We start from the raw sequence: 25,755 nt of genomic DNA on the forward strand, positions 1-25,755 counted from the left end.
CAGCGAAGCAGATCGAATATGGTGCATTTTACGTCTCTGTGGTTATAGTGGAGTACATTGAAGCCAGTAATTCTACTTCCCTAAACAACAGTGGAATAGATTGAAGATTTCAGATCTTATCTCCCTAATCAGTAGTGGAGTAGATCGAAGATGGCAGATTTTACCTCCCTGTGGTTATAGTGGAGTACATTGAAGCCAGTAATTCTACTTCCCTGGACAATAGTGGAATAGATTCAAGATTTCAGATCTTATCTCCCTAAGCAGTAGTGGAGCAGATCGAAAATGGCAGATTTTACCTCCCTGTGGTTATAGTGGAGTACATTGAAGCCAGTAATTCTACTTCTCTGAACAATAGTGGAATAGATTGAAGATTTCAGATCTTATCTCCCTAAGTAGTAGTGGAGCAGATCGAAGATGGCGGATTTTACCTCCCTGTGGTTATAGTGGAGTACATTGAAGCCAATAATTCTACTTCCCTGGACAACAGTGGAATGATTGAAGATTTCAGATCTTATCTCCTAGCGATGAGTGGAGCAGATCGAAGATGGCGGCTTTTACCTCCTGTAGTTATAGTGGAGTACATTGAAGCGATAATTCTACTTCCCGGACAACAGGGAATAGATTGAAGATTTCAAATCTTATCTCCTAAGCGATGAGTGGAGCGGATCGAAGATGGCGATTTTACCTCCCGTGGTCATAGTGGAGTACATTGAAGCGATAATTCTACTTCCCGGACAACGATGGAATAGATTGAAGATTTCAGATCTTATCTCCCTAGCGATAGTGGAGCGGATCGAAGATGGCGGATTTTACCTCCCGTGGTTAAAGTGGAGTACATTGAAGCGATAATTCTACTTCCACGGGCAGCAGTGGAATAGATTGAAGATTTCAGATCTTATCTCCTAGCGATGAGTGGAGCAGATCGAAGATGGCGGATTTTACATCCCCGTGGTTAAAGTGGAGTACATTGAAGCGGTAATTCTACTTCCCGGGCAACAATGGAATATATTGAAGATTTCAGATCTTATCTCCTAAGCGAGAGTGGAGCAGATCAAAGATGGCGGATTTTACCTCCCGTGGTTATAGTGGAGTACATTGAAGCCATAATTCTACTTCCCGGACAATAGTGGAATAGATTGAAGATTTCAGATCTTATCTCCTAAGCGAGAGTGGAGCAGATCGAAGATGGCGATTTTACCTCCTTGTGGTTATAGTGGAGTACATTGAAGCCGATGAATTCTACTTCCACGGACAACAATGGAATATATTGAAGATTTCAGATCTTATCTCCTAAGCGAGAGTGGAGCGGATCGAAGATGGCGATTTTACCTCCCTGTGGTTATAGTGGAGTACATTGAAGCCGATAATTCTACTTCCCGGACAATAGTGGAATAGATTGAAGATTTCAGATCTTATCTCCCTAAGCAGTAGTGGAGCAGATCGAAGATGGTGGATTTTACCTCCCTGTGGTTAAAGTGGAGTACATTGAAGCCAGTAATTCTACTTCCCTAGACAACAGTGGAATAGATTGAAGATTTCAGATATTACCTCCCTAAGCAGTAGTGGAGCAGATCGAAGATGGCAGATTTTACCTCCTTGTGGTTATAGTGGAGTACATTGAAGCCAGTAATTCTACTTCCCTGGATAACACTGAATAGATTGAAGATTTCAGATCTTATCTCCCTAAGTAGTAGTGGAGCAGATCGAAGATGGCGGATTTTACCTCCCTGTGGTTATAGTGGAGTACATTGAAGCTAGTAATTCTACTTCCCGGACAACGATGGAATAGATTGAAGATTTCAGATCTTATCTCCTAGCGATGAGTGGAGCAGATCGAAGATGGCGGATTTACCTCCCGTGGTTATAGTGGAGTACATTGAAGCCGTAATTCTACTTCCCCGGGCAATAGTGGAATAGATTGAAGATTTCAGATCTTATCTCCCTAAGCAATAGTGGAGCAGATCGAAGATGGCGGATTTTACCTCCCTGTGGTTATAGTGGAGTACATTGAAGCCAGTAATTCTACTTCCCTGGACAACAGTGGAATAGATTGAAGATTTCAGATCTTATCTCCCTAAGCAGTAGTGGAGCAGATCGAAGATGGCGGATTTTACCTCCCTGTGGTTATAGTGGAGTACATTGAAGCCAGTAATTCTACTTCCCTGGACAACAGTGGAATAGATTGAAGATTTCAGATCTTATCTCCCTAAGCAGTAGTGGAGCGGATCGAAGATGGTGGATTTTACCTCCCCGTGGTTATAGTGGAGTACATTGAAGCGATAAATCTACTTCCACGGACAACAGTGGAATAGATTGAAGATTTCATATCTTATCTCCCTTAGCAGTAGTGGAGCAGATCGAAGATTGCGGATTTTACCTCCCTGTGGTTATAGTGGAGTACATTGAAGCTAGTAATTCTACTTCCCTGGGCAACAGTGGAATAGATAAAAGATTTCAGATTTTATCTCCCTAAGCAATAGTGGAGTAGATCGAAGATGGCGGATTTTACCTCCCTGTGGTTACAGTGGAGTACATTGAAACCAGTAATTCTACTTCCCTGGGCAACAGTGGAATAGATTGAAGATTGTAAGTCTTATCTCCCTGCAGTTGCAGTGGAATAGATTGAAGCACTAGCTCCTATACTTCTGAAGATGTAGTGGAGCGGATTAAAACCTTGAAAAAGAAGAAGAAGAGTACCAAAATCCAGCACGACCGGACAAAATCGAGCATTTTTAAAGTCTTTGCTCTGTTCCTGTTACACGACAACGAGCAAAGAGGGGCAGCTGTAATACCCGATTTTGGCCCGAGTAAAAGGCCCAAACCGATTTAAAACAGTGGCCCAATTTCGAATATGGCCCAAATACAGTGGTCCAAAACGGATGAGGAAACCCTAGGGTTTTTGAGGATCAACAGCGCCGCAAGCCACCTCCACGCGATCTCCACCGCTGACAAAGCAAGAAAGGAAATAAACAACAATGGCAAGAAAAATCAATAAAATTGCAACAGATTTGTTTCTTTGTTTTGTATTTTTATTATGGCTATAAAAAGCCATTGAGATACTGTATGAAAAAGGGTGAAAGGGATACAAAGAAAAAGAGAGAAAACAGATACAAGAATTTTTTGAATACAAAGGTTTCTTTTTTTTTTTCGTTCTACATTATTGGCGTTCATCATTCTTTTACTATCTATCTATATTTTTTCTTTTTTCTTTTATTTTTATAGTTTGCTTAAAATAATAAAGAGGAAGAGAACGAGAAACTTACCTTTTCTGCCGGAACCACCGAGTTGTTGCCATCTCCGTCGTAATCGAAGCTTTGGCACAAGGCTGAGCGGTGGCACTCAAGGGTTGATGAAACCCTAAAGAAGCCATTTCATATGCTGCTTCAGAGAAAGGGGAAACAAAATTGTTTCCTTAAATTTGGCTTTTTTTTTTAAAACTGAAAAAGAAGCAGAACGGTGCCATCCAGTGGGGTCCACGCATTTCCACCATAAGTGGGAAATTTGCACATTTAGACCTCCTCTTTTGCGACATGTTTGGATTAAACCTATTGTTCCTTTTAATTTGACCCAAATGTTTACGCCTTTGTTCATTTCATTATATCGCTGCACACCGCTTTGGGGAGGCGGATTATTTCGATTTGGCCCTCCATGTAATTCGCATGTCGCGATTTGGCCCATTATTTTGATTAAATTTCATTTATTTCTTGTTATTGTAGTTTTTAACTATTTGGTTTTTTTTTGCAATTTTGCTTTTTTAAATTTATTATTATTATTATTATTATTATTATTATTACTTAGTATTATTATTGGTATTGTAATTATTATTTTCATGTAAATACAAACATTTTTATAATATATACACTTTTAAAAACTTGTTTTTTTTTTACTTTTGTAAATATGTAAATACGTATGCTTCTATACATTTTGTATATATATATTATTCTTCATAATTTTTTAAACTAATAGTTTTCTCATATTTATATAATTATGCATGTTTATTTATTTTGATAATGTAGATATTATTTAACTATTTTAATATATTTTATATGTTCATATATATATATATATATATATATATATATATATATATATATATATACACGTATGTTTTTTTACTTTCGAAAATGCTTAAATACATGCTTATATTTTTAACACGTATTTTATAATTTACATATACATATTTATTTATTTATTTTTATTTATTTATTTTTAATATGTTATGACTTTCGTATATATAAGTTTTATAACCCAAAATTTTATTTGTAAATCATATGTATTTTTCTTTAAAATTTCTGTAGATTATATACATTCTTTTCTTTATTTATTTTGCTTGTTTTTTCATTCGCTACTTAATTGTGTTTACATTTATATTTTTTATTTAATATTTTGCATGTCATGAAATATTGCTTTCATATATATTCATTTCGTTTATTTATTTGTTTATATTATTTTATGCTATTGATGTATTTATTATTGTTGTATTTATTATTATAGCATTTGTACGTATAATATAACATTACATCATCTTTACTCAAATTTAAAAATAGAAAATTTTCAAAATAAAGATAATACTCAGTATTTAGGATTTTCAAGAAAATTGAGCCCTAACGTATTGGGTTCCGATTTTCTTCGTTAAATCTAACGATCGAGCATTTCTCTTTAATCAAAAAAATAAGAACTCATTATTGGGAATTCAACACGTTGTGTCCTAACGTATTGGATGTGACGCATTGATTTCTCGAAATGAAGATTTTTCTCTAAAAAATAATAAAGGAAATATTCCGAGTTTGAGATTTTAAAGGAATTGTGCCCTAACGTATTGGGCCGCGATTTCTTAAATCTTGGATAAATGGGTATTCTTTTAAATTTTTTTTATTATACGAGTATTCTGACTTAATTCATTTTGGAGGAAATTAGAATGTTGTGACCTAACGCATTGCGTGTGTTATTTTTTCTTCTCTGAAATGATAAGGGTCTTAATACGTAACGTTTTAAGTTTTTTTTTGTTAAGGATTATATTTTGCAAATTCTCGACATTAAGACATTAATTAATTAACTAGGTACCAATTTTGGGCGTAATAAGGGTGCTAATCCTTCCTCATACGTAACCGACTCCCGAACCTGTTTTTCTAAAATTCGTAGACCAAAGTCGTTTTTAAATGACCCAATCACACCTTAATAAAATATTGGTGACGACTCTCAATTTTTATTTTTTAAAGTCGACAACCTAAAACTTTTATTTTTCAAAACTATGGTTTCGACACATCAATTTTTTTCAAATATATTTTCTATCATTTTTTTAAAGATATTTGTCATATTATTCTGTTTTAACAGCAGAGTATAACATGATCCCAGCCAACTTATAGAGTGTTTTGATTGATAAGAGTTGTCCATAAGCAGTAAAGTGGAGGGAAGCCCCAGGTTGGCTTTAAGACGGTGACATCTGAGCAAATCGATGGTTATCTTTCAGTAATAAAAAATATGTACTAATAACTGATAGCGTTCAGAACACAGCTAAGGCTTCTCGGTGCATTATTGCAGGTCATGTATATTATGTGTTTTTTTATGCAGAGCACACACCCAACTCTCCCCCTTTCAGCCTGAAACTGCGACCCCACTAATGCAGAAGCTTAGTTGCCAGAGGCAGAGACCCCATTTTGAGACAATAACAAAGTTACCACCATAATTTCATATGGTACAATATACAAGCATTAATTTGTGGTACCAGTACTATCAACTTTCCAAGTCCCATCCTTTTCCTTTTTTCTTTCTCTAAGCTACAATAATTGAAACCATAGTCTCTATACACATTTCCCCATGATCACTTTTCACTCAAATCATCTAATGCTGTTCACTCCTGGAATATTTTGATGCTTACATTGATTGGCTTCAAGAGATATGACCTCTCCATGATCCTTGTGAGGTACTCATTGAGGGGCAATTGACTAAGTGTGGAGTCTTGAGATTTACATACTCATCTTTGTAGCAAGTAACTTTGGACAGTTGTATCGATGCCAGCTGTTTTGTTGGTGGGGTGTCTAATAGCATTAGGCTTCCTAGAACCCGGGTCACTTCGTGCATGGTTGGTCGATCAGACGGTTGTCTCTTCGTGCATAGAAGGGCTAGCTGAAAAACTTTCTTAACTGCTCCAAGATCCTTGCATGTATCAGTGATCTCCGGATCAACAGTTTCCATGACAGAGTTATTGGCAGTCTTAGACAAAATCTGATACGCATATAAATACTGATTGGCGATTTAAACTAAATGTAATACCCAAATCAAAATGAAAATAAAGATTTGCCAACCGCATTTACATTTATATAAAACTTAAGATACTGGATGATGGTTTTACCAGATGATGGAGATTGGATTCGTTGTCTACAGGTTTCCTTCCAGTCAGTAATTCGAGTAGGACAATCCCATAGCTGTAAACATCTGACTTCTCAGTCAGGCGGGAAGTGCGGGCATATTCAGGGTCTATATAACCAATAGTGCCCATGATGTAAGTGGAAGTGTGAGACTTTGAGATGCATAAGCTTTTCGCAATGCCAAAATCAGTAATATGAGCCTCAAAATCCTTGTCCAACAGAATGTTAGATGACTTGACATCCCTGTGGATGATTCTGGGACTACAATCATGATGCAGATAAGCTAACCCTTGCGCTGCTCCAAGTGCTATCCTTAAACGCATGTCCCAACCAAGCTTTTTCTTCTTGGTAGAAACTGCAGTAAAAGTATACCTTAAATTTGTAATTCAGAGTTTAAAAAAAAAAAAAGATGCTTCCTTTGCCATAGAAATTAAGAAATATTTCTTTACCAACATATTATTCTAGCAATGTAATCATTTTTCCACTTCAGAAGACAACTTACCATGGAGGAGATCCCAAAGACTGCCATTTTCCATGTAATCATAGAATAAAAGATTCCCGGAAGGGGAGAATGAATATCCTTGAAGACAGACCAGATTTCGGTGTTTAATACCCCCTACTGTTTCAAGTTCTGTCTCGAACTCCTTCAAGCACTGTGGATACTGCGAATAGAGTCTCTTGATGGCAACTGGCTTGCAATTCTTAAGAACACATTTATAGACCGTGCTTGATGCACCATTGCCAATTACATACTTCTCACTCAAATTCTCGGTCATCCTCATGATGTCCTCATATACATGAAGTGCCATATTCATGTGAAGAATCACTAATTTCGGTCTCAAGTAAGTAACTGCTGTTAATAAGTTCACAAGCCAAAAACATGAGCATAAAATTCAACTAGGCATCTAGAAAAAACATAAAATCTTTCATGATTAATTTTCTTGTCCAATCTTCTCCAAATTGTTCTAGACTAGTTCAGCTTACCATCTTACATTGTTAAATGATATATTTTGCATAAACAATTTGGCAACCAAAAATGGGACCTTGGAACTCAGATAATTCACCGTACACCAATGTTTCAATACTTCAAAGCAAAAGGAGTTACATAAAAAGAGAAATTACTTGGCTTATCCAACGATCCATCTGGAAAAGGCGTAGGATTGTGCGGGCGACATGCAACAAACAAGATCATCAAAAGAATCACAAGGGCACCAAGTGCAATGCCTAGGATTGCTGCTTTGGAGATTACAACTGCATAAACAAGAGAGAGAACAACAAAATGATTAATAGTCGAGATACCAAGATAAAATACTTGTTACTCTACAGGTCAGAATTACCTCTCTCCGCAGGATGAGACACATGGCATGGAGAAGAGAGACAATAGCCACAAAGCCCGGGATTTCCAATAAAGCTGCAAACAGTTGTTTTCACTTCCAAGTTAGCTTTAATGGGGAAATGGTAGCTTTTCTGCTCAAAAATATTTGTTCAAAATTCAAATAAGAAAAATCTAACCTGTCTGGTGAGAATCTTGAAAAGTTATTGCTTGTGGGAATATCACCAGCAAGGTTGTTATAAGACACGTTTCTGCAAGGTTTTCGAGAATGCATAGGATTCATGTGAGGCTCGAATTACTGTCCATTGGAAGTTAAAGCTATATTGAAAATATACCACAAAATTTAGTGAATTGTCAACTTACAAGATTGTAAGACTGAGGCAGTTGACTAGTGACATCACATCTCCGGATAAGTTGTTGTTTTCAAGCCTCCTGCATCATTTTGAACCAAAAAATTATAAGAATAAAGACTTAGATGATCAAGAAGTTTGATCCTGCTAGAACAGGTAAAACGGAAAAAGAGAAAATATTCAATTCATAACCATCTCAATAATCATCTAAGAACCTAGCTGAGCTACATAAGGTGTCAACTTTAATCAAAAGATGGACCTATTATTGTAAAGACTTAATATGATTACCACAAACACCCAAAACAGAGCTATAAAAGGAAGTAACTAAAACTTGAGCCTCAACAGTAGTTTTACTACAGCTATAAAAAGTGCCACCCAATTGAAGTTCCATAAATACTTACATGTTCATTTCATCACATAAATGTTCAAAAATGGAGTTGACCGTTACTTACAATGAGAACAAATTCTGAAGCTGCATGAGTTCCCGAGGAATGACACCTGATAGATGATTATTTGAAAGGTCTCTACAAAGTATAAGCATAACAAGAGAAGTCAGCAAGGAAAAATATTTGCCTACTCAATGAAGTAAAATTAAGGCTTCTTACATCTCCATAACACTTCTCAGATTAGCAAATTCTGCTGGAATGACTCCGGCCAAATGATTCCGGTTTAAATTCCTACAAGTTAAAAAGAAGACAATAATACAGTTGAGTCATTGCTAAGCACTTAAACAAGATCCCTTTTCTAGTAACACTTACAGCTTTAGAAGGTGTTCCAAATCACCAAGGGATGAAGGAATAGAGCCATTAATTTCGTTGTTAGAAATGTCCCTGGAGAAAATAAACAACAAATAAGAACCAATAAAAGGAGCAAAGAAGAAGAACTTTGGGCACTTGTACTTACAGAGTATCTAAATTACCAATTCGGGAGAGCTCAATTGGTATAGAGCCCTTGATATTGTTAGAGGAGAGATTCCTGAGGTAAAACAACACGATTAGAGTGATGAGCATCATCATGAAAAATTAAAGGAAACTAAAAAGGATAATACATATTAGTGAATATTTGAACCAAGCATTTAGGCTCCATTTGGTAGCATGGTGCCCCCCATTGAGATCCCAAATAGAGCATTAATATAACAAGAGTGAAGCTTACAGATAGGTCATACTCTCTAGCCTTTCAAAAGCAGATGGAATGGTTCCATTCAACTTGTTGCCATGCACATTACTGTCAGCAAATCAATCAATAGGTTACTACCTTGAGGTTATTCAAGTTTAGAACAGAAATTAGATCAGTATATCAGTGCTTACAGGCTGTTGAGATTTGTACATGAGCTAAGATTATCGGGAAGTGGTCCTTCAAGGTTGTTATTAGCAACATTCCTGCAAAATTTTGTATAAGTGCTTTGTATATACTAAGAACTTCATATACAGAACCACCAGGAAAACTAACATACAGATCAAATAGCTCAGTTAGCTTCCCAAGTTCTGGTGGAATATGCCCAGTAAGTTGATTATCATTCAGTTCCCTGCACAAGGCAGAACCGACATAACAGATGTTACATTGCCATCCCAGATTTCACATAGCACAACAATTTGGCAGAGGCCAATTAGCAATGCATATAAGCGAGATAAACAAAGACCATCTAATCTTACAAATAGTGCAGCTTCGACATATTTCCCAGTTCGGGGGGAATTGACCCAGTCAGTTTGTTACCGTGCAAATATCTACACAAACGGTATTTTCCCATCAAAATATCAGTCAAGAATATAAACTAGCAGCTGTTTCATCATATTTTGAATTTCATAATCTAAAACTTAAAATCAGAGTTTCACTGACAAATGATACTAAAATAATATGAACTGTGAGCAACAACTTACAATTTTTCAGTGTAGGTCAGATTCCCCAAAATAGGAGGGATATGTCCACTTAACTTGTTGCTGCTTAAATCCCTGGTTAGCACATATGACAAATTGAAACATGAGATTGATAGCACGGAAAAAGGAGAGAACTCGATGATAGTGAAAGAACTTAAGTGCAGTTATTAACAAAATGCACTTACAATACAGCGAGTGCCTGCATCAGACCAATAACAGAAGGGATCTTCCCAGAAAGTCGATTACCTTGCAGAGATCTAGCCACAAAAATCAACATGAGAACAATTAATAAACTGAAATTTTACTAGCTACATGGTCATTGAGGATGAAGAATGGAGAAAATTCAGCTCATACAACGTAGCTACTTGCAAGAACCCAATATTGAATGGAATTTCCCCAGTTAGCTGGTTGTAGGACAAGTCCCTACCAATCAGAAGATAAAAAAGAGGTTTTTAATTAACCAATACAGACATTTTGAAAGCATTTGTCCTCTTGAGCTGAATGAGGAGTACATACAAGACTTGGAAGGCAGTACAGTTGCCTATATTCTGAGGAATGCTGCCAGTCAAGCTGTTGTTCCGCACATCACTTCAAAGAGTAGAGAACTTAAGTTAGACTTGCCAAAAAAAAAAAGACATAACAAGGTTCTTAAATAAAGTGGGATAGAAAGTAAACTTACAAGTACCATAAACCAGTTAGCTGGCACACGTCCGGAGAGAGCCCACCAACTAGTTTGTTTCCTCGCAAACCACTAAAATAGCGAAAAAAAGAACCAAGGATAAAGGATTCATGCCATTTGATGGGAAAAACATTAAAATTGAACTGTTATATGGTAGAAATAAAAGGGTGCAGCAACACTTTTACACTCACAGGTACTGTAACACTTCATTCCAATAGATTAGCCTCGGAATTTCTCCACTGAGTCTATTTTGTGCCAAGTCCCTGGAACCAATATATCATACGTTAGGGAATGAAAACTTCATCCAGTCACCAGTGAATCATTCGCTGATGTTAAGAAATTATACAAAATAACTTACAAAACTTTCAGGTTTGGAATCTGTGACAGAGTTGAAGGTATTGGTCCGATTAACTGATTGCTTTTCAATATCCTAAACAGTCGTTTATTAAAAAAAATCAAATTCGCACCACTGAGCAACCAAGAATTCATATGATACGGTATTGTAAGAAATGCTTCAAAATAACTTACAGAAATTCCAGTTGTTTCAGTTTCGAGATCGAAAACGGTATGTCTCCATATAACTCATTAAATGACAAATCCCTGATGTAACACAAGATAATAGTGCTCAATCTAACTTAAAAGCCACTTCATAAAACTCATTCACAATATTAGATTCTTGAGCTCTTTTCCTTTGAAGCACTTACAGGCTTTTCAAAGATGAACAATCACCCATCTCATCTGGGATTTGTCCAGACAGACGATTTCCTCTAAGGTCACTGATCAAAACACATAAAAAAATTCGTGCAAAATGGCAAATAAGTTTTGGCTATAACGATTCTTTTCAAACGACAAAAGGTGCAGGATTTCAAAGAGAAGGCAGAGAAAATTAAGAACATTACAGAGAGAGAAGATCCCTGAGATCTCCAATGGCTGGTGAGATTTCCCCATCAAGATTCAAGTCTGATAGGTTGCTACAGTGCAAGAGAACCCAAAAAAAAAAACAGTTGAATGATGAAAAACAAAAACCAACCCTTGGAAAACGAAGAAAAATTGTACCATCAAGACCAAGAAAGTAATAGAAAAAACAAAAGACACCAAAATGAAAGAAAACTTACAGTGCAACGACATTGAAGGTGACATTGTCGCAAGTGACCCCTCTCCAAACACAATAATCTGAAGATGGTGTATCCGACCAGTCATATAGGACATTGTCCACATCCCTAAAGAACTTCTTTATCTCTAAGAGTGTTGCCCCTTCATTACATAACATACCATATAGAAAAGCACGAAAACTTAGCTCCTTTGTAAAATATACAGTTAGACAACACGTGAAGAATCAATTTATCTTCAAAACCTTTTGAAAGAATTAAAAAGAAGTTTAAATCATATAATTGTTGCTTCTAGCATGAACCACAACTGTAACGATAAACAAACACTACGAGCAAGAAGAAGGTTCATAAACCAGCAGCCATTTTCTTCTGAAAAAAAAAACGAGACCAACACTTAAATACGTTTGAAAAATAAAAGTTTCCTACTCGTCAATGGTTTCTTACAATACCAGAGAAACCAAACAAAACCCAGAAAGAAAAAGGCATAGAGCCATACATACAGTAATAAACAGAGGAGAGACCCTCTTTATTTATTACAAAATGGAAAACTTACCATCTTCTGAATCCCCAAAAGCCAAATTCAAGCATAAGAGAGAAACCAACAAGACCAACTCCAAACGAAATGACAATGCCATCATTCAACCTCTTTTTGCAAGAAGAAACCTTTTTCTTTTTGTTTCAAACAAACCACCTCAGTACACCATTATCTCAAACTCGAGAAAGAAGAACAAAATATTCTTATAAAAACCCCCAAGAAAATAAAAGCCTCAGCTTTGTCTCCCACTGTTCTACTTGCTGTGGAAATGATGCTGGAGAATCAAAGAATCTGCTCAACTTTTTATGATACTTTCGTTGTCCCTATTATTAACATATGTTGTTTTTTTTTTCTCCTGCAATATAACGATATTAAGAAGGAAGAGAAGAAAGTAGAATAAGAGCTAGAAGAGGAGTCTGCTCTGCTCTGTTACATCACATCGTTCCGCAAAATATAGACCCTCCATCCTCCATATAATAATAATAATATAAAAACAACAGTCTCCCTAGAGGGGAAAAAATACTTGCAACTGTTAAAGAAAATACAGCGAAAGAGAACGAGACAGTGTAAGAAAGAAGAATCATTTAATGAACAAAAGAAGAATTATTTTAATTAATGTAAAAAAAAAAGAAAAACTCTCTATCATAGCTCTGCCATTTTCGCTGCCTACTGCAAACATACAAACATACAACTTTCTCTCTCTTTTTGTTTTCATATTAATTTCTGCAGAGGATAATGAATAATAGAATATAATGTGATGATTAAGTAAAGATTGTAGTTTAATTTGTTTTCAAGTACTAAAGATTATAGTTATGAAACAAATCAAGGGTCGCTTTCTTTGTGTATTTTGGCAGCAGATAAAATAATCTTTTCTTTTCTAGGTTGACAAAGAAAGATCACTTTTTAATTTTATTTTTTAACTTCTGTCATGTTTTGGATATTAAATTTATTTTATACAATTTTAGATTTTATTTAAGGTCTTTCTGTTTTTAAATAAAAGAAAAGTAAGTTATGAAACATACTAATCATTTTGTGTCTTTTTGTTATTTAATTATTTTTTAATTACATAGAGGAAGATTACTAATTTCAGTACTAAAAAATTTGCGAAATATTATTCGAAACAATTTCTTCAACACTTGATATAATTTATGTAAAATTTACTCTCTCTTTTTTTATTTTTAAAATATTTTTATCAATAATCAGTGATTTCTTTTTGATAAACATAAGTTACCCCATATACCATAAGCAAATGAAAAGCTAATATTTCACCTCACTCGGAACACTTTGTCGAGTTAATTTCTTCAATCACTGAATCATAAGGAGGAGCTCGAATTAGAGAACAACTAGCCAACTTGCCCAAATCCTAGTCCTTCGCTCATCCACAAGTTTATAGGAAGCAAGTCAATTTGATCTCACTTTTATCACAAATATACATGTAAGAAGGTTTACCGTAATTCAATTCTTTGAACTCTTTACAACGAACACTTGTGCAACGGAATCGCTTCTAAGTTTGTAGCTCATAAAAACTCTTACATCACCTTAATAAGGATAATATTTTCTCTCATTAATAAAAACTTGATCCAAATCTCTCTCGGTATTCTTTACTTTTTAATCTTCTCGGATCCATACCAAATGACTCTTGGCATTTTCGCGTGAATCACACCAAATCAATGTATATCGTTTTAATCATTAAATTTTGTTAGGTTTAAAAGTAAAGTTTAATGGTGTAAAAAAACTTTTTTTAAAAAAATTATTAAGCCTTTTTTTTGCGATATTTGAACTGCTAAAATACATTAAAAAGTCATTTAACTATTAACTTTAATAAATGACCATTAAAATTAACTATCTCTCGCTTTTTTTCTTTTTTCAATTAAATTAGCCACGAGTCACATCTTGATTATTACACTAAGAGGAAGTTTGATAAAAATCAATAAAATTAGAAAAATATATATATAGAAAATATTATAAAAATATATATATAGGAAAAATATTATAAAATATAAAAGATATAGAAAAATTTATAAGAAGATCCTAAAATTTTAAAGTTATTATCTACACAACCTGTGACCCCGATGAAAAATGATAAAATAATATTAAACTCAATAAAATTTATAAAAATATTTAAACTTTAGGAAAAATAAGCAAAAGTTAAAAATGTAAAAAAAAAGGAAAGCATAGAGAGAATTATTAAAAAAATATAAAAATTGTTTTAAAATATAAAAAATATAGAAAAATTATTATAAAATGTATAAAAAAATTCCCCCCTTTGTTGATTGCATTAAATTATCTCATACTCTTCGTTTTCAATTTACTACAATGAACAAAGCATGGATGTTTCATTAGGAGTGCCAGAAATTTGTTAATGATATGAGCCTAAGTTGTTTTCACCATATTTGCTGCTGGCTCCTTATTCACTGGTCATCATCATCCCTTTGACTACTCTAAAATTTGAGATTTTTACTCAACATATATGTTTGTTGATGCCAAAATGTTTTCCGGTATATATTGAAAACGAATACCTTGAGACAGCCAACAAAGCGGGGAAAAGATTAATTTTTATATATTTTATAATAAGAATTAGTATTTGTACTTCTTTTTAATTTCATAAACAACTTTAAAAATTTGTCAATATTTTATTTTACTTTTATAGGATACTTGTCAACGCTTGTCTGTGTTTGTGGAGTCTAAAACTTTACCAACAATGGATCAAATATTTTCTATTATGATAATTATATTTTATATTTTATAATAGTTTAATATTTTAATAAATTTATATATTTTATTGTTATTTTATTGATTTTATCATTTTTAAATGTTAGAGATCTTGATTATATGGAATCATTATCTTTAATTTATCGTCATTGTTCTATGTTTATAATGACTTTTGATTCTTTAAAATTACCTCTTTATGTGAAAAACATATATATAACAAAATTGATAAAATAATAATTTTTAAAGTGATATTTTTCCAAAGTTTCAGTGCATAATATTTATAAATATTTGTATAACCTATTATAATATAAAATCAATTTAGCGTAAAACACAATAAAATAAATAAACCAAAGCACGAAACTCGCATTTTTTTAACCATACAAAACTCACGTATAACAAATCTACGTTGTGTACTATTTTAAATCAGGTATATCTGTTTGCAGGTACAATATCCTAAAATACTGTTTACGTTGGTGTTAATTATATTATATGGTGATAATATATATATATATATATTCTTTTATAAGTAATATTAAAAATTAACGTATGTTCTTTTTAATATTTTATTCGATATTTATTATCTCTCAAATTCTTATGAAATTTAAAATTTCACTAAGAGCATATCAAGTAATTTTTCATATGTATTTTAATTGAAGTAATTTTTGTTGCTGTAAATAAAACCAAAGCAAACTAAATTAAGAATCTTAAAAATAAATAAGGATTCAGATTAAGGGTAAGTAAAACTTGTTTTGACTTGAAAAATCGATTTTTTCAAATTTTGAGTTAACCGAATTGAATTGTTTGGTTTTCGAGTCAACTTAAATAAGTAAATCGATTTTTCAATTTGAGTTGAATTGAATTTTATAATTCAAATAATTTGAATAACTCAAATAATAGATTAGTATAAACACCACTTTAGTCCTTATCAATTTTAAAATGAGCAAATTGATCTCTTTCAATAAAAATTACAAAATATTCAAAATATTTTAAAAAAATTAAAAATTCATTTTTTAAAAATCGAAAAATTCTAAAAAGATATATAAATAAAAATAAAACTTTTAAAAATTCAAAATAAAAATTAAATTGTCAATTCATGTATTTTTCTAAAGAATTTTTAAATATATATAATTTTCAATTTTAAGTAATTTAATATGAAACTAATTATATTATAATAATTGATATATTTAATTCTTTTAAATTTAATTTGAAGAATTTTACTATTTTACTCTATTCAATTTAAAAAAGTTAAATTAAATTAAAATTAATAAAATAAAATTAATCAAGTCAAAAATTTTATCCTAATTTCGATATGATTCTATTCACCACTCACCCCTAGCCAAGACCATCGTACACTGAGCTAATAAATCTCCTCAGAAAAGAAAAAAGTTAATCCAATCAATCAAAAAATTTCCAAATAGAATTTTAATTTTATTTAATAAAGTTTTATTTCACCTCGGGAAGGTCATTTGTCTCGTCTCGTCCCTTCACTGACACCTTTGACGCCGTTAACGCTGCTGTCAACCTCTGTTTTTTCAATTTTGTTTTTTTTAATTTGTAATTTTAAGTTTTCATAATTAGGAAGGTTGAGAAATGTTTCTGGATTAGGATTAGAACGTGTTCCTCATCTGCCAGCACATGGGTCCGAATGCCTCTCTCTCTCTCTCTCTTTGTTTTCCTTTAATTTAGTACTAAAATTATTTGTCTCAATGTTTTAGATTAAAATCCCTTTCGTAATTAGTAATTAGTTTTTGTACTTTATTTCTATAAATTTAATCATTTAATTATTTTATAATTATGTAATAAAATAAATGTTATAATTAATTTGAATTTAACAAAATAAAATTTAATAAAAACCAGAAAATATAGACTTTTTTTTAAAACATGAGTATGTTTCCGATCTAGAAAATCTTGCTTGAGCCATTCTCCCGACTATTAAAACTTCAAAATTTGAACTTTACCTTTATCTCATCTCCTTGCTAGTTGTCCTAGTGTTTGATTTCATCAAACTCTAATAAAATTTAAGGAACGTAGGATTATTTGGATATAAGTTTACTGGTATATTATTTGGTGTGCTATATTATTTTGTTTGATTGATTTAACTAGAATATAAAATTTTAGTGTTTGAGTGGTAGAAGATAAGACCACTTACAACATAATTTATTAAATTGTTTTATTATATAAATTATTTTTAACACATTTAGTTCATTTAATGTTTTTAGTCTCAAATTATTCATAAAATTATAGTAAATAAAATTTATTTTTATTACACATTGATTTTAACAATTAATTCAATTCAACAACCATTAAACCTTAGTTTTTGGTTCCAACAATCAAGCCTGATTATAATAACTTATTTCTATCACTTATCAATTGTTTGTTTTAGAAATTTTGGTGCCTTTTATTATGAAAATAGGAATGAAACCAAAATTTTCACAAAATAATTCACATGTATTAAATATTTATATTAAATTTTGATATGTGCTTGAAAAACACTAATAAAATTTGAATAGAATTACACTTGACTTTTGCTAGGGAAATAAATATTTTTCATGGAAAAAATGGTTTTTTAAATTAGATTTATATTTTATTTGTATTTAAAAAAATAAAATTGTTAAAAACTTTTTTTATCTCCATTTGCTTTTCCTTTTCTTTTGTTTTGCTCAACCGCGGTGTCAACCTCTAGGCTAGCTATCGCCTGCCTTTTTCTTCTTCCATCAACACTTTCTTTCTTTCTTTCTTTCTTCTTCTCATTCACTACACATGTCTTCTCTTGCTTCTGTTTATAGATCTATTTTGTGGGTATCTTTGTTGTCTTCATAAGTTGTAATGGACAGATGCTGGTGCTTGTCGTTTGCGATCACTAGTAGTTTTTCTTGGAAAGTAGGTGACTCTTCGTCAATTTCTTAATATGTTTCTGTTTTGAGAGTATTTTAGAATAATAAATGATTTCATGTGTCGATTTAGACCCGTGTTGTCTTAAGTTTTATTTTTTGCTATTGTAGCACATTTTCTAGTCTTTCTTATGCATGTAATCTTAGTTTTACAAGTGATTTTAGGGATAATTTTATTGTTGTAACAGCCCAATTTTCAGTGGTGACGGAATAGTGGTTCGGGACCACAAATTTCCGTCGTGTCGACTCATAAATATTATTTTTAGAATATTTATAGAGCTATTTGAGTCGTATTAAAATTTGATCTGGAAATATTAATAAGTTTAGATAGTTAATTTAGAAAAAGGACTAATTTGTAAAAGGTGCAAAACTTGGTAATTATTGCATTTAGTTGATTAAATAGCTTGAATGTTAAATTATGGACTTAAGTGGTAAATTAGCCCTAACTAACTTAGTTGGATTGCTAAACAAAAGAAAATAATAAAATAATGTGATTTTAATGGCAAAATGGTAATTAGGTTAAAATTAAAAATAAAACAAATATGAAATTGTCATCATCTTCTTTAATTTTTGCTTGTGATAATCGAAAGCCATGGATGTTTAGCTTGGGAGAATCGTCCAATCACAAATTCATTGCATGTGAGTGATTTTTAATCCCGTTTCTTATACTTTTTATGTTTTTGAGATCGTTGCAACTAGATCCAGCTAGCCCGTACCTTCGTTTTTTACTCTATTAAAAATTTTTGAAGTTTACATTGATGAATTTTGAATGTTTATGATGAATACCATGTTTTTGGAGCTTTAATTGTGTTGTTTTATGATTTTGTAAAGTGATTTTTGTTAGATTTTGATTTTAGGATTAAATTGTGAAAATGTCAAAATTTTAGGGTTTGATAGTAAATTTAATGTTCATTAGGGACTTTTTAAGGGCCTATTATATTTTATGGAATATTCAATTGAGAAAATTTTTAATTTGATGAATTTCGGGTTAAGGGACTAAATTGCATAAATAGTAAAAGTTTGGGGTAATTGTATAAATTTAAAAATAAAAGGGTATTAATTGTAAAGTCGATTGAAATGTGAAATGTAAGTTGATTATTGAGAAATTTTATATTTTATATTAAGATCTCGTAGATATTCGTGGAAAAGGAAAAATTAGGAATAGTCCACGAACTTTAGCAACTACTACAATTCATCCGAGTAAGTTTGTATGGTTTAAAATTTAACATCTATATGAATAGTATAACATGATTCTATATATATATATATATATATATATATATATATATATATTCAATTGTTGATAATGAATGATTATTTGAGATTTGTTATTGAATTTGATGTTCAGCTTGGATTAAACGCGAGATAGAGTACAATCGTGATATGGTGTGTTGTGGGGGAATTGGAGTGGAGATGGTTTTGGAGGGATGTATATATATATTTTAAGTAAATCGAGGTTCAACATTTGTTGCGAACTCTCATCTTATACTCTCTGATTGGCGTGTTTCGGTTGGACTAGCTCTTATGAGCATTTGGTGTGTTTTGGAGGGATTGGCTCGTATGAGCATTGGGTGTGTTATGGTTGGACTGACGATATGCTCCTATCCGTAAGTTGTTCTTCAAATTGAAAATCTCGATAAGGTAATTTATTTAATGAATTTGATGGATTTGCAATACATTTAAGTATTAAATTGAACGTATGTGATTTATCGGATGAGATTATGAATGACAGGAAACCTTCGTGGTTGAATAGTTAATGTTTGAATTGTTGCTATTATTTTGGTAAGATTTATCGTTTAAATACGTCAAACTTACTAAGCTTCATTGAACTTACTTGTGTTGTTTAATGTTCTTGTAGATACTCAGAAGGTTGTTTAATTTCGGTAGTTTTTAGAACGTACTTTTCAATTTAAATGGCATGTATTAGGTGTATATGTCATTGTAAATGCTTTGGATGTGTATAATGTTAAGTAAGACTTATGTACATATTGTTAAACTATAAGATATATATGAATGAGTTAGATGTTTCAATGCAAATAGAAATGGTACGTGTTAATGATATGTGTATTTGAGGTACCTATGATAGGTACATTGGTTAAATGTTGATTTGATGAATTGATAAGTTGTGTTTGAGGTTTTATTTTGATGTACAATTGTATATACTTGTGGTACCAATGAGGGTACATTGGTTAGGTGCTTAATAGGGTGATTTGGTACGTTTTTGGCTTGATTAATGTCACTTTGAATAGTTATTTCGGTTGGTAAATGGTTTGCTTAGGATCCAAGTAAGCTTGAAATGGTAAACTTGTTATTCAAGGTTCATTTTAGGTCCACATGGCCTGAGACACAGGCATGTGACTCAGCCGTGTGTGACACATGGCCATGTGTCTTCTATAGGTTTAAGGCTCTCAAGTCAGGAAGTTACGTGGCCTAGCACACAGGCGTGTGACTTGACCATGTGACCCAACTCAAAGAGTTACACGAGCTGGACATGGCCGTGTGTCCCTATTTCGAAGATTACATAGCCTAAGACACGAGCATGTGTCTCAGCCGTGTGAGTCACACGGCCTCGCTACACGGGCGTATGTCTCAGCCGTTTGAGTCATACGGCCCGACCACACGGGCGTGTGACCCCTGCAGTCTAAATTTATTCTAACTTTTTCTTAAACTTTCCAAATGTTTTCAATTTAGTCCCAAATTGTTTCTAATGTATTTTTAGGTCATTGAGGGCTCGAATAAAGGACATTATGAGTGTAACTGAATGTAATTAGATTATGTTGGCATTAATGCATGAATTGAATGATTTAAAGTTTGAACAATAATGCTATGTAACCATATTCCAACGACAAATACAGGTAAGGGGTGTTATAGTTGTCATCTTCTCTAGTTTGGTGAATGCTAGATTCTTTTGTTGATTTTTGGTCGTCGCTTTGGACCATTGGGGGCTAATTTCCTTATCATATTAAGTACTTGCAATCACTCCAAATATGTCGTGCTTGAGTTGTGACAAAGCCTATTGCCAACGTGTCATAATGTTCTATTTATGCTGAGGCTAAAGCCTTTATTGTGCTGATGGAACTTGTCCTTCACCATCTACGACAGGTATTTGCTATTTTTTTCTCTGAATTGTATGGTTCTATTCATTGAATGAATTAACGAATTTACCTTTCACAAGAATTGGTTAAAATAAAAAAAAAACACATGATAAAATTGTCCAAAATTTTAGATTGTGTTTGGAATGTAAGATTATACAAGAAAGAGATGAGATTGAGATTACCTCTCATATTTCAAAATCTTTACACTATTGGGAATATGAGATCTTGGCCTAAAGGAATGTTTGAAGTCCTAACATGGTAATCAAATTTCCAAAATCTTGCATTATTATTAGAAAGGTTAAATTCTACTATTAATTCATATACTTTGGGAAAGATATGGATTTAGTTTATGTACTTTAATTTAGTCATTTTAGTCCCTATATTTTCAAATATTAAAATTCCAGTTCTCACAAAATGATAATTATTAAATTCATTAAATTAAGTTATACTATTTCTAGAATACTGATGCGACAAGTCGAGTTGTTATTTTCATATATTACTCAATAAAAATTCGGTTAATGGGTTAACAACTATCATTTGCGTCAAAATTGAAATTTCAAAATTCAAACAAGATAGGGACTTAGAATAATCCAATTGGAAAATATGGACTAAATTTACAATTGTATGCATAGTATAGGACTAGTAATTGAATTTAACCAAACAAATTTAAATGCATGGACTAAAACTGACTAATTTGAAAAATACAATGACTAAATTTGATTAGATTAAAGTACAATGACTAAATTCACAAATTTTGTAAAGTACAAAGTCTAATAGTAGAATTTAACCTATTAGGAACGTAAGATTCTACAAACCAAACATCCCTAAGCAAATTTATATTTCAATGGTCCTATTATCATAAGTAATCTTTCATTATGTAAAACAAACACCTCCTAACTAATAGATTTGTCATTTGAAAATTCAATCCAAACTTAAGTTCAACTCAAACTAATTTGACCATAAAATATCAACAATTGGAACTTGTTCAACTTGAAACCCGAGTTAATTTGAATTGAATCCAAATTAACCCAGACCCCAAAAAATATGTACCCAAACTAGTAATTAAAAATGATATGTACTTAATTTGACCAGAATTCAAAATGATTAAAACTCATAATAGCTCAACTTAAATATAAACACCAATAACACAAATCCAAAATCACCTAAACTAAAATAACCTCAACCTATAAAGTTTAGAATTAAAAATTAACTTAATCATGAGATGTGGTGTGGTGGTTGCTTAGCTCATCCCTTAATCATAAGGTTGGGGGTTTGATCTTTGCCCATGGAAATGGAATACATTTTATGGCCAACCATTTACCTCTTTGAAGAGCATCTACGACGAGGGGATTAGTTAATGCCTATTGATTTCAGGTCTATATCACTTTGCAGTTTCATTTCTAACGTCACTATTTTGACTTAAAGGTAAAAAAAAGGTCAAAACACTACACAAAAACAGGCTTTTAGCAGCGATTCTAGCGGCGTTTACGCCGCGAAAGATCGATCATTAGCGGCGTTTTACGGAAAACGTCGCTGAAAATAAGCATTAGCGGCGGTTTCCATAAAGCGTCGCAAAAACCTAAGCACAACGACGCCGTTTTCCGCCCATTCGGGGCTTTAGCGACGATTTTGTGGAAGCGCTGCAAATAAACCGAAGCCCAGCGATGCCATTTTCTGAGCATTCGGAGATTTAGTGGCGTTTTCGGTGAAGCGCAGCTAATGCTCAGGACTTTAGCGGCGTTTTTGAGTAAGCGTCGCAAATAAACCGAAGGCCAACGACGCCGTTTTCTGAGCATTCGAGGATTTAGCGGCGTTTTTGGTAAAGCGCCGCTAATGCTCAGGACTTTAGCGGCGTTTTTGAGTAAGCGCCGCAAATAAACCGAAGCCCAACGACGCCATTTTCTGAGCATTCGGGGATTTAACGGCGTTTTCGGTAAAGCGCCGCTAATGCTCAGGACTCTAGCGGCGTTTTTTGTGGAAGCGCCGTAAAAAGCCTAAGCCCAATGATGCCGTTTTCTGAGCATTTGGGGATTTAGCTGCGTTTTTGATGAAGCGCCGCAAAATAATTATTTTTCTATTTGTTATTTAATTGATTTATTTATATGAATTATAATTAGAAGTTTTCATTTAAGCTACCATTAAGCTGTTAAAATCGATGCCGGCCATATGGCTTTTTCAAAACCCTTAAACCCTAAAAACATAATCCTTAAAACCCTAAACCCCTAAAAATTTCATGTGCATATTGATGTACATGTATATACACATAGATATATATTAATGTAAAAGCTTATATATGTTTATAAAAAATTGTGGAAGCAATATTTAATATTGATTAAATTTTTTTGGGGTTTAGGGTTTAAGAGGTTTAAGGGCTTTTATAGTTTAAGGTTTAATGTTTAGTACTATAAATATTTTAAGTTTATGGTTTAGGGTTTGTTATATTGGGTTTGGGATTTAGTGTTTTAAAGTTTATTGTTTGGAGTTTAGTTTTTATAGTCGAGTCTTAGTGTTTAATTACGGTTTTAAGGGTTAGGGTATTAGGGTTTAAGGGTTATGGATTTTGATAAAAATATAAAAAATAAAGTTATTTTAGGGTTTAAATAAGCAATACGATTCTTTTTAATTACTTTTAATTGTAACTTATAATATATATTTATGGTTTAAAGTTTAGGGTGTTAGGGTATATCATATTAGAGTTCGGGTTTAATGTTTAGTATTTTAGGTTTAGTGGTTAATGTTTGTTATTTGGATTTGGGGTTTACGGTTTAAGGTTAAGTTTTTTATAGTTAGTGTCTTACTGTTTATGGGTCTAAGGGTTTAAGGTTAATAAAAAATGGCAGAAATTAAATTTATTTTAGTGTTTATGCATTAGTGGCGTTTTTAAAATGCTATAAAATTTGTGTTCGATCTGAGAAAAGCGTTACGTTTTGATGCAAAATTTTCGTGGTGTTTTTTGCAAAACACCGCAAAAAGACTATACTTTAGTGGACTATATTTTTTTAAAAATGTATTATTCTCTCTTTTTTTATTAATTTTTCCATTTTATAACTTTGGTTTTAATTTTGGATCAATTTAACTTCAATCTTGGATGACACTAATTTGACAACTCACGTGCTAGTATATTTGTATCCTATAACTGAGAAGGGGAATGGCGCCGTTTTGTTCTGCTCTATTAGTGGCGCTTAAAGAAAACGCCGCAAAGTTTTGTTAGTAGTTAATAAAACTGCGCCGTTTTACGTTGCTATTAGTGGCGCTTTACAAGAAACGCTGCAAAATTGTAATTATGTTTATTGAAATGTAGTTGTTTTGTCTATGGTATTTGTGGCGTTTTTCAGGAAACGCCACAAGCTTGAGTAAACTGTTGGGGAAACGACTTCGTTTGAACTTATATTTAGTGGCGCTTTACTTAAAACGCCGCAAAGTTGTTCTAACATTTATAGAAACGATTCCGTTTTGTAAATGTTATTCGTGGCGATTTTTTGAAAACGCCACCAGTTTGAGGTAAGTGTTGATGAAGCGACTGCGTTTTGATTTATAGTTAGTGGCGCTTTGCTTAAAATGCCGCAAAAATGTTTTAACATTTATTGATACGAGGCCGTTTTGCTGTATTATTAGTGGCGTTTATTCAAAAGCGCCGCAAGATATCTTAACCAAAACGCAGCGTTTTGTTCTTAACCATGCATTATATAATGTAGGTTATTATATATTTAGTTTATCATATTTGGTTTAGGTTTAGGGTATTAGGGTTCATTATATAATTTTTATTATGTTTGGATTACAGTTTAGGGTTTAAGGTTTACGATGTAGGTTTAGTGTTTTCGATTTAGGGTTTGAGAGTTTGGTGATTAAGGTTCAGTGATTATTATAAGTTAAAAAGTTTATCATATATAATTTGGGGTTTAGGGTTTAGAAGTTTAGGGTTTAAGATTTAAGGTTTGGGGTTTAGTCCGCTTTAGTCATGTTAAGAGGTTAATTACTGTTTTAGGGCTTGATGCTTGTGGTTAACGGTTTGCATTTTATAATTTAAGGTTTACAATGCATGGTTTTGGGGTTTGGGCGATTTAGGGTTTAATGACTTATTTGGTACCAATTTCAAAAAAATGACAAATGCGTATTGTTTTTTAATTATTATTATGATACTAGGGTTTAAGTGACACAAATGATTAGTTTACTAATTAATGACGAATGGCATATTTATATGTTATTTATGATGAAACAAATTATTTAATTGTGTTATTTACATATATATATATTAATCATTTATATATTCACTTAAAAATAGAGTATTTATAATTTTAAAATTATAATACATTATTTGAATACTATAAATAATTTAATAATTTTGAATATTGATAATATTTAAATTATACACTCTCTAAGATTTATAAAATTTATAAAATTTTAACAATTGAAAATAATAAATCAGATAAAATTTTTAAATAATTATTTTAATAATATTAATAATGTCATAATTTTAATGTATCAATTAAAAATAATGTCTAGAACAATGTATAAAATATATAAAAAAACCTAAATATTAGCGGCGTTTGTTCAGAAAACGCCGCAAAAATATAAAAAATGAAGCAATATGGCACCGTTACGTTGACGAGTTGAAGATTAGTGGCGTTTTTTGTCAAAACGCCGCAGAAGTTGTGAAAGTAGTGGCGTTTTCGCGTATGCGCCACAAATATTATAATACAAAACGAGGTCGTTTTAATAGTGATAAAAATTTAATAGTGACGTTTTTAGGGGAAACGCCGCAATGATTGATTAACTTTTCCCAATGCGGCGCCGTTTCAGTGTTGGAAA

The 25,755-nt window shown here is 32.4% G+C and overlaps 1 protein-coding gene and 1 long non-coding RNA gene across 3 annotated transcripts; both read right to left on the reverse strand.

Annotated features, from left to right (window-relative positions):
* Positions 1 to 1,378: 1,378 nt before the first annotated feature.
* LOC128041646 (uncharacterized) lies at positions 1,379 to 2,430 on the reverse strand. The gene is made up of 3 exons (XR_008196565.1): positions 2,378 to 2,430; positions 1,983 to 2,246; positions 1,379 to 1,460 (listed from the first exon to the last, which is right to left on the reverse strand). It is a non-coding gene; the product is annotated as an uncharacterized LOC128041646 (long non-coding RNA).
* Positions 2,431 to 5,444: 3,014 nt separating this feature from the next.
* LOC105773443 (LRR receptor-like serine/threonine-protein kinase ERECTA) lies at positions 5,445 to 12,928 on the reverse strand. Of its 2 annotated transcripts, none has more exons than XM_012595365.2 (27): positions 12,267 to 12,928; positions 11,720 to 11,858; positions 11,504 to 11,575; positions 11,309 to 11,380; positions 11,133 to 11,204; positions 10,963 to 11,034; positions 10,796 to 10,867; positions 10,605 to 10,676; positions 10,442 to 10,513; positions 10,280 to 10,348; positions 10,111 to 10,182; positions 9,929 to 10,000; positions 9,704 to 9,775; positions 9,505 to 9,576; positions 9,359 to 9,430; positions 9,204 to 9,275; positions 8,955 to 9,026; positions 8,810 to 8,881; positions 8,657 to 8,728; positions 8,504 to 8,575; positions 8,065 to 8,133; positions 7,881 to 7,952; positions 7,706 to 7,779; positions 7,491 to 7,619; positions 6,871 to 7,218; positions 6,353 to 6,723; positions 5,445 to 6,225 (listed from the first exon to the last, which is right to left on the reverse strand). In XM_012595365.2, exons 1-27 carry the CDS (start codon positions 12,349 to 12,351, stop codon positions 5,890 to 5,892), a joined length of 2,916 nt encoding a protein of 971 aa, XP_012450819.1. In that variant the 5' UTR covers positions 12,352 to 12,928; the 3' UTR covers positions 5,445 to 5,889. The 2 variants fall into 2 exon arrangements, with proteins under 2 accessions (XP_012450819.1, XP_012450818.1); XM_012595364.2 differs by having other exon boundaries at positions 6,871 to 7,221; positions 12,267 to 12,927.
* Between the last annotated feature and the right edge of the window lie 12,827 nt (positions 12,929 to 25,755).

This window comes from Gossypium raimondii, chromosome 6, assembly GCF_025698545.1.
Source record: "Gossypium raimondii isolate GPD5lz chromosome 6, ASM2569854v1, whole genome shotgun sequence".
Taxonomy (NCBI): domain Eukaryota; kingdom Viridiplantae; phylum Streptophyta; class Magnoliopsida; order Malvales; family Malvaceae; genus Gossypium; species Gossypium raimondii.

What these genes read in the sequence shown, in the direction of transcription:
- LOC105773443 (XM_012595364.2), bottom strand. Translation starts at nt 12,351, where the DNA reads ATGATGGCATTGTCATTTCGTTTGGAGTTGGTCTTGTTGGTTTCTCTC. An exon ending in GTCTCATCCTGCGGAGAGAG is followed by an intron (nt 7,620 to 7,705) that starts GTAATTCTGACC and finishes TTGTTTATGCAG; the next exon opens with TTGTAATCTCCAAAGCAGCA. An exon ending in TGGATCGTTGGATAAGCCAA is followed by an intron (nt 7,222 to 7,490) that starts GTAATTTCTCTT and finishes ACTTATTAACAG; the next exon opens with CAGTTACTTACTTGAGACCG.